This window comes from Cynoglossus semilaevis, chromosome 18 (assembly GCF_000523025.1).
Source record: "Cynoglossus semilaevis isolate Cse_v1.0 chromosome 18, Cse_v1.0, whole genome shotgun sequence".
Classification (NCBI taxonomy): Eukaryota; Metazoa; Chordata; class Actinopteri; order Pleuronectiformes; family Cynoglossidae; genus Cynoglossus; species Cynoglossus semilaevis.
In genome coordinates, this window is record NC_024324.1 from 11,010,698 (window position 1) to 11,019,566 (window position 8,869).

Below are 8,869 nucleotides of genomic sequence, written 5' to 3' on the forward strand. Positions count from 1 at the left end.
ATAAGAATTTTTCAAAAAATAATAATAAACAAATGCAGTTTTGTATTTGTTATAAGTATGAATTTATATATCTTTGTAAAACTTTAATTCTCACTGAGTTCGTTGTGACATCACTAATGAACGTGCATCTGTTTCCCGTCAGGTGACGATGGCAGATCGCTCAGCGGCAGACCGGGCCTGCAAGGACCCTAACCCCATCATTGATGGCAGGAAAGCTAACGTCAACCTGGCCTACCTGGGAGCCAAACCTCGAGTGATGCAGCCAGGTAACAGACAGTGATGTAGAAGTGGAACGAGTTATTACAGTTCATTCATCAGTCATTTTCATCATCTTTAAACAAAATCAGACGTCATCATTGTGAGTCTACTGTGTTTGAGATCAGAAACTAGTATCACCACTAGGGGCAGTATCATTAGTCCATTGTAAAGCTACAACAATCATAGTATGTGGTGAAGAAGAACAGAGGATTGTGAGTGACTGGTTTGATATTAATTTAAATGATGGTGTTAGGTGAGCCCTTTATGTTGTACTGCACTGCACCTCTAGGTGGTTAGGTGCTGGGGTGCATTCATGACCAGTAGGAAAACTCAGGATTTGTTGGGTAATGTGTCACAGACACAGATGCACAAAATAAACATTTTTGTTTCACATTTTATATGTCCTCAGGTTTTACATTTGGCGTTCCCCAGATTCACCCTGCCTTCATACAAAGGCCTTATGGGTAAGTTTTTAATTATCTCAACTGTATGAATAATGAGGTGAATGGAGGTAATTTTTTAATGTTCAAAAATTATTTAAAAACAATGTCAGTTTAGTCCAGTTTAGTTATTTGGTTTCCACTAAATGTAATGGCTGATAATTGAAGGTGGACTTTGTCTGTGTTTAGTTCCTTCTGCTCATATATACATCCATATAGTTAATCCAGCCAAACTGCCTTTTCTAGGTTTGCCTGTTTTTTTCTGTGTGTGTGTGCGTGTGTGTGTGTGTGTGTGTGTGTCCAGTAGTCACTGTTGGACACTCAGCCTGACTCAATGTTATCTATCTTTCTCTGGTCTGACAGGCTGGCTCTGGGTTAAGCTAACTGCAGTCATTATCAGGAATTACCTGTAGCCACATTCTCACACACAAACGAGCTCAGAGACATGGTGATTACAGATGCATGTACGTTGGTTTTACTTGATTTTGTAAAAGAAAAAAGTGTTTTCTAGTGGTTAGAGCTTTGTGTGCAGTTATGACGTGGTGTTGTCAGAAAAACAGTGTGGTTTCATGAATTTAGTCTTTAAAAAAAAAGATAATGTGAATGGATTGTGGGTTTTGGTTTTCCCTATTTCTAGGGAAGTGTGCCATCTTTTTAGTTTTTTTTCTTTTAGCTTGTGGTTGACTTTGGTGTTTATTTAGATGTGTTTTTGTTCTGTTGGAGTGAATGAGGATTTCCAGTGTGGGTTTTATACCTTTTTGTTTCACTTTTCACTTTCCACTCACCTTTCAATATTAACTGCTTGTGTGAGAGTCTGTATCTGTGTGTGTGTGTGTGTGTGTGTGTGTGTGTGTGTGTGCTTACAGCATCTTCCTGGGACACGAGGAGTTAACCATAAAAATCAAAATAATCAACAATATATAAGATTTGTGGTGGTGTAGACGTGTCACACTTCGTTGCTTGTTATCTGTGGTGTCGTATCATCTTTGTGTTCGTGTGTGTATTTGGCCGTGCGTATGAATATTTGCCCTTGTCGTGTCAGTGTCACTCATTGTGTGTTCGTGGCTTTGTCCGTCCACACACGCTCACTCATTTTCAGCTCAGCTCAATGCACCGAGGTCTCCACTGTGACACAAACAAATGTCTGGATCTCTCTCCCTTTCTCTTTCTCTCTCTGCGAGCTCCGTCACATGGGCTCGTGGTGTTAAGGAAAACAAGTGCATCTATTGTGCCACACAAAGCCCTGAATGCTGATGTTGCAGTCGCATAAGGCTTTGTGTATACATTTGTGTGTGCGTGTGTGTATTTGTGTGTAATGTTGTTCAGAATGGGTTCATAAATATACATCATTTTAACTTTTTATCTTCTGCATGTAAAAAAGAAGGTCAAAGATCTCTTATATAGATATAGATTTAAAACATGCATCAAACAATGAGTAAAATATCTACAGGTTAGCCAAGGGCATAAAGGTCAACCCAGAAGGAGCTTCAATCTTGCTAGAAGCAAGCTTAGCTAGCCGGTTTTTTAGTTTTTAATATTTTGTATTTCTAAGTTGTATTTATAGAAAATAAATATAAGAATATATATATAAATAAAATATAGCCAAAAAATTATATTTCTGTTACATAGACTTGAAAATGAAAAGGGGAAGGCTCTGGAAGAAAAGAAGTTTCTAAGATACAATATATCAAGGGGAAGGCTCTGGAAGAAAAGAAGTCAAATTTCTATATTAGTTTAAAGGTTTTGTTTTGCCAAACGTTGTGCTAACTGAGTTCATCCAAGTAGCCTGAGGACAAATAATTGAAACGATAGACATCAGATCCATCAGTGACTGTGCTAGAATATCAGTAATGATAAAAGTGTTGTGAGTAAATCTGTCAGAGCAAGACAGCTGTGTGAGAAACAAGCACACTTCACTCCCATTAGATCCTCTGGAGCCTTTACTCATGTCCTCTCTGTCAGTGGAGGCCATACACGATGGGAGAGAACCTTAATTTAGATCCAACCTTTAATGACCTTTGAGTTACATGGACATGAACATGACAGTCCTGTGTCGTGCACACAGAGTAGGAAAACGCAGCGTGGCTCTGAACCCCCCCCCCCCTCTCAATATTTCCATATTTTAACCTTCTTTTTTAATGAGTATCTATAAGGTATATACCACACTGTACGGTACGACTCAGCATACGGTGGCCAAACCCTCCTCGTAGGCTTTGTTGTTCTATTACTTCAGTGGTGGAGAAATCAGAGACAAGCAGAGGTTCAACTTTGATGGCCTTGAGTTTGATTTCACGTTGGCATACCGCTGTTTTTAAAAATATTATGCAGTGAAAAGATCACTGTCGCTGTCTGAGCTGCAGCCTTCACGGTCAATCAGAAGGTGCTCAGTAGAAAAATGACGTGGCTGAAGGTTTATGGAAATGTGAATCAGGAGAATTCTGATCCCATGAGACTGATTCTAGAGCTGTAGGAAATGTCCACAGACAGATTTTATACCAGATAAATGTTGATTAAGTGTTTTTTCTTTCTCTTCAGTCAGTGTTTTAGACACTGATTGTAGTCCTGGAAACCTGCCCCAGCCTGCTGAGCTTCATTAGTGTGTCTCTCAGAAGACTTTGACTGTCACATGAGCATTTTCCCATTTGTACAAATTTATGTGTGTGTGTGTGTTTGTGTGTGTGTGCATAAGCCACACTAAATCTCTCCACACTCTCTTTCATCACTTCTGTTCCTGTCCCACTGTTGTCCTTCTGCTTCTCACTGTATGTTGTTGGGTTGGCTGATATAGGGTTGCCACAGTAGATCCTTAACCTCTCACTTTTTATCTGCATCATTCTCTCTCCACTGTCTCGACCGATGCACTCGCCTTTGTTAGTTTGATTTTCATTTGTTTGACAGACCGTTTCAACTACAATCACCGTAGATGCTCGGACTTTGTTTGACCTTGATTTGACCTGTGGAGGAGCTCGATCATCTAAAGTCTTTGTGATTTCCTCCAACAAAAAGAGTTTGTCTGGTAGTGATCATCTCTGCCCTGACTCTTGCTGTGGAACTGAGTTTCCAGAGCTCATAAAGTGTAGCAGGGCAGAGTGAGGCTATGTCATGGGGAGTAGAATGTCCACATTGTTCACAACTGTTTATTTAATTGAAACATCCCTCTGGGTACGGGGCCGTGTCCCAGCTCCCCCTGCTGCCTCCCCGGCTCTTTGTCAGCAAACGGGAGGGGTCTGACCAGCAGCTTGGGCTTTTTTGAAAACTGTCCAGCTGTCAAAGTGGCAGTGACATTTTCACAATGCTTCTCTGGGCTCATCGCCTCTGTCTACTCCCTCCGTAAGCCCCCACCTCTGAATGCCCTGCAGCACCACCAGCCATCGTGGCTCTATAGTCACAAATACAAAGTCCAAATAGAATAAAAGAATAAAAAAGTGAATCTGCTTGATGTAAGGGTAGAAATGAAGAGTATACACAAACTGAATGTAAAAGATAATGAATATTCCTTGAGCTTTTACTTGTATTCTTACAGAAAGTTTTCTATTTTGGCAACCCTATATTGTTGAAATCACTACTAGCAGGTATTTCTCTGGTCTTTGTGACTGGGGCCGTGGTTTGGGGGCTGGATGGTTTGGTTGGGACGCTTGGCTGCAGTGTGATGGAGTTGACTTTTATGGAGTTTGTGACGGGGGGAGGCGTGGGTGAATCAAATGAATCCTTATGATACTTGTATTTGTTCCACAGCATACCGGCTCACTATATGTACCCCCAGGCCTTTGTGCAGCCCAGTGTGGTCATCCCTCATGTGCAGCCTGCAGCCGCTGCACCAGCCACTGCTTCATCCCCCTACCTGGACTACACCGGCGCCGCCTACGCACAATATTCTGCAGCAGCGGCCAGTGCTGCAGCAGCCGCTGCGTACGAGCAGTATCCCTACGCCGCGTCACCTGCAGCTGCAGGATACATGACCACCGCCGGCTACGGCTATGCAGTCCAGCAGCCTTTAGCCACAGCCACCCCGGGCTCTGCCGCCGCTGCAGCTGCTGCTTTCGCTCAGTACCAGCCTCAGCAGCTGCAGACCGACCGCATGCAATAGCAGCCGCTGCAAGTGCAGGACGTTGAGAGAGAGGAGGCCTGCGCCCAGCCACCAGTGATGCATCAGGAGGCAGATCCAAGACAAAAGGAAGCAGGAGTGGCTTTAACGGTGGACGTGCCACCCAGTGACTCCGACAGGCAGTGGCGTTACGAATACGACAGTGATCACGACGGTGATGGTGATAGTGATGAGAATAGTGATGATAATGGTGGTAATGTTTTACCATAACGTTCCAACTTGCTGTGCTTAAACCAAAAAAAAATATATTTGAAAATGGAAAAAAAAATGCAGAACAAAACATGATAAGGTGATTTACATTTACTGTTGCTACTCCTTTAGTTATTATTATAATTATTACCATTATTTTATTTGTAGTATAGTTCTTATTTCTAGAGAGCAAATGCAGGAACTAATCCCTGTGGTGGATGTAGGTGTTCAACTAAGTCCTATTGCTGTTTTAACGTTAGTGTAAAGAAGAACTGTTCTCCTTTGGTTATTTGACGCCCTCTTAACATTTATATTTATTATTATTATTGTTGTTATTACACTATGAGGGCTCTCTTTGTTTGTTTTTATTCTATTCAAATGCATTTTTTTGGAATTAATATTTTCTGATAATCAGGGAAATGGAACTTTTTGCAACATGTTAGCTATTATGATGTGACCGCTGTCAGGAAGTGGAGGAGTCAGAGCTCGTTGTGTCACACATTTGAAGAACTATATCTTTTTATCTTCCTGATGCTGAATGTCCCTTTTTTTTACTGTGCATCTCAACCTCTTGACCTATGCAAAGCAAACAAATCACCAGAAGACAAAAAAGGAGAAAAACACATAGAAAAAAAAAGACAGAAAAAGTCACCAACCCTGACTTGACTCTTGGACTAATGGTGGACTTGGCAGAGAAAACAAAGGCACTGAAAACAGCTCCAGACAATGAGAAACACTAAATCAGTTGTTTTTTTTCCACGTGTTTTCACTCACACCTACGCCGACACATGCGTCCAGAGTTGCACACATCGCAGTTGCAGACAAAGGCAGCACAGTGGTGTTTCTCTGTGCCTCAGAAACGGAGAGATAGAGGAGGGAGGAAAGCGAGCAGCTGCTGGGGGGGTGAGCAGAGCTGGTCCTCTCAGAACAGACGGACCACTCTGGAAAGAACGCATCACTTGTGCTCATTTGTTGAGCTGTCACTTTTTAATCCCCAACTGGGCCTGTTAGGGAACCAGCTCTACACCCCTCTCCACCCAAAACTGCCCCCGCTCCATGGCTGAGTGCCCCCCCCATCCTGCACCAACTATTGAGCCCTATCACTGTCAGCACTTCCACCTCTGTGCTTCTGTACCCCAGTGGTCACCACAATGGTCCGTGTGCCTTATGTTGTTTTTTTCTGCTATTTAAGAGGAAGAAAATATGCAGAAGAGAAGAATTTACTATTTAAGATATTTATTTTTTTGAGGGTTGAAGATGTTGATGCTCTGAGAGTAGACACCTAGAGGCGGTACTGTATTATTAATACCTTTGTTGTACTCATCTCAAGACTATATAAGTTATTGATTAGTAGTAGTAATGCCATTACTATTATTATTATTATACTTATTGTTAACATACTCAACCAAAATGTTGATGTAGAACTTATTTAAGATGTGCACTGTAATTTTATTTTTTATCTCCTTTGATCCTCTAGAGTACTAGTACTTCATGCCTGTTGTATAGAAATCCTTGATCTAAACGCAGTCCTGTTTGCTTGCAGAATGATCTCTGCCTCCTCTGTGTTTAGATGGAAGGAATAAAATATTAATAACTTTTACAAAAAAAAAAAAAGCAACAATGCTGCCTTTTCCACCAGAATGTATAGTTTTTTTCAGTAGTCGTGCTTCTTCCTCTGCTTCATACGGGCTATTTTACACTGTTGGGAATTTTATACTTGAACTATTTCTTACAAGGGAAATATGATAAAAAAAGATGAAAAAAAACTTTTTCAGAAAGCTTTTCATTGTCACTGGATGAAGGCATGTAAAGTGTTACTATTTAAATGCAAAAGGTCCTGTTGAAAATAAAACTACAGAAGTTCAATACCATTTAGTCAAAACTGCAATAAATGTTCAATGTTTAATTGTTGTTGCGTAAGGTGTGACTTCTCTTGACGTTACTACTCGGCCAAATCCTTTTCACATACACTCTTACTCTGTGAGAAAAACACACACCAAGTTAATACAAACTTTGAAGCTACATTTGAATTTTACATTTCTAGCCATCACATGTTCCTGAAACATTTTGGCTGAGTAAACTCATGACGTATATTACGTATAATTAACTTCAATGTCAAGTTCATGTGTTACAAAAGTCAGTAAAGGTCAAGTTTAAATATAAACCTATAAATATAATGGTTTTTAAAATTTGAGAGACACCAAAGTTGGCCTCGAGCTCACAGGTCAAAGGTCAAATTTAAGTCTAAATCCTACGCTTCAATATCTCTATGCTAAACATAGACTAGGTCAGCTGTACATACAGCTCCACGCCGCACACTTTGGGAACCACTTCTATAACCGTTATACCCAGATGACAGATGATGGCGTGCTGCTCACCAATGTTCTCAGGTTGCACTCACCTCCACCTTGTCTTTGACGGAGCACAAATAAAGTGTGATAACATCAGACTCACTTCATCAATGATTCATTTAGTCTCTTATCAGTCAGTCATGTTCCAACAAGGCTGGCTGCTGCCATTGGTCTCACTTCTGAACGCAGGGATTATTTTTGGTCCCCGATGAAACATGAAACTGAGAACACTGTGTAAGAGAGTGTGTGTGTATGTGTGTGTGTGACCATGACACAGCATGGATACAGCAAGGCCTGATGGGTGAGATCAGCAGGTGCTTTAACTCATGTCAATAGACTTTTAGACCAGTAAACAAGAAATGATCAGGTCAAATACATAAATCTGAATAATTAAAAACACCAACACCCAGTGTGGATTATTGGCCACAGAAATGTATAATTCATGAAAATATTTTGAAAATCGGCAAATGGACTCAGTTCATTCACAACAGTGTTATCAAGGAGAACAATCCAAATGAATTCAGTTTTGTTTGCATAAAACCATAGAGACACATCAGAAGACACGGCACAGAGATAAATCATGTCAAATGTTCCATTAGTACATTCAGATTAATCTCAGAACTGTGACAGTGAGACTGGGGGTTGTTTTTGTGCGTTATTATGTGAGGGGGGTCTTGTAAGAGGGGAACTCCAGTTTGGGGAAATTTGGGAGGGGGCAGATTCTGGCTGGTTACCACACTCACTTATTTTTCTTAGAATTTGGTTATTCTTATCATAGTGTTGTAGCGGTCATGCTGTGATACTGATGGTGTGATGCTGTGGTGATGATGTTGATCGCTATAATGATGTTGTCACTGGACGCCACACTGTTAAAAATGTCTGTAAATTATACGGTGAATACATGTGAAACCATGACAGTAAAAATCTGTAAACTCTAAAACAGTTTCACACTGTTTATATAACAATGAATCACCGTAAATTAGTAAATCAGGAGAGTACAGTACTTTTACCATTTTTTGTCTTGATAAAATACATTGCCTTGCTGTGATATTTATTAACATTCAGTACCGTGATTTTTGCATTTAATTCCCCAAAAGAATAGTCTTTCACAGATAAATATACGCGCTGGGGTGCTGACAACAGAAACATGCCATATTTACAACAAGAAGTGATTCTTGCATTTATTTAAATATATACTTTGTAGCTGTCAAATTTATGTACTTTGGTGTTAATAACAGACAAATACTTTAATATTTATGACAGCTACAAGCTAATTTTTCAGATATGATAATATATGTATGTTAATAAAGACGTTTTAAAAAAACAGACGGTGAGGCGTTCGTCTCAGACAGGTATTTTATTGAAAAACCTTAACAGTTACTGTCGGCCGTAACTACGCCACATAATAATAACTCTTCTACCTGCTCTTCTTTCCTTCCATTGGCTCCTCACCCCGTCACATACACACAGATTCACTCGCACCCAATCACAGACCTACCTATATACATGCGTTCACTGACAGTCTG

The 8,869-nt window shown here is 40.4% G+C and overlaps 1 protein-coding gene across 1 annotated transcript in view; it reads left to right on the forward strand.

Moving 5' to 3' along the window:
* rbm24a (RNA binding motif protein 24a) overlaps nucleotides 1-6,898 on the forward strand; it is an 8,200-nt gene extending 1,302 nt beyond the window's left edge. The window contains exons 2-4 of the mRNA XM_008331729.3: nucleotides 143-266; nucleotides 668-722; nucleotides 4,434-6,898. Of these exons, the coding sequence (XP_008329951.1) occupies nucleotides 143-266; nucleotides 668-722; nucleotides 4,434-4,785 (531 nt within the window). The 3' untranslated portion in view covers nucleotides 4,786-6,898. The remainder of the gene's footprint in view (nucleotides 1-142; nucleotides 267-667; nucleotides 723-4,433) is intronic.
* The last annotated feature ends 1,971 nt before the right edge of the window (nucleotides 6,899-8,869 follow it).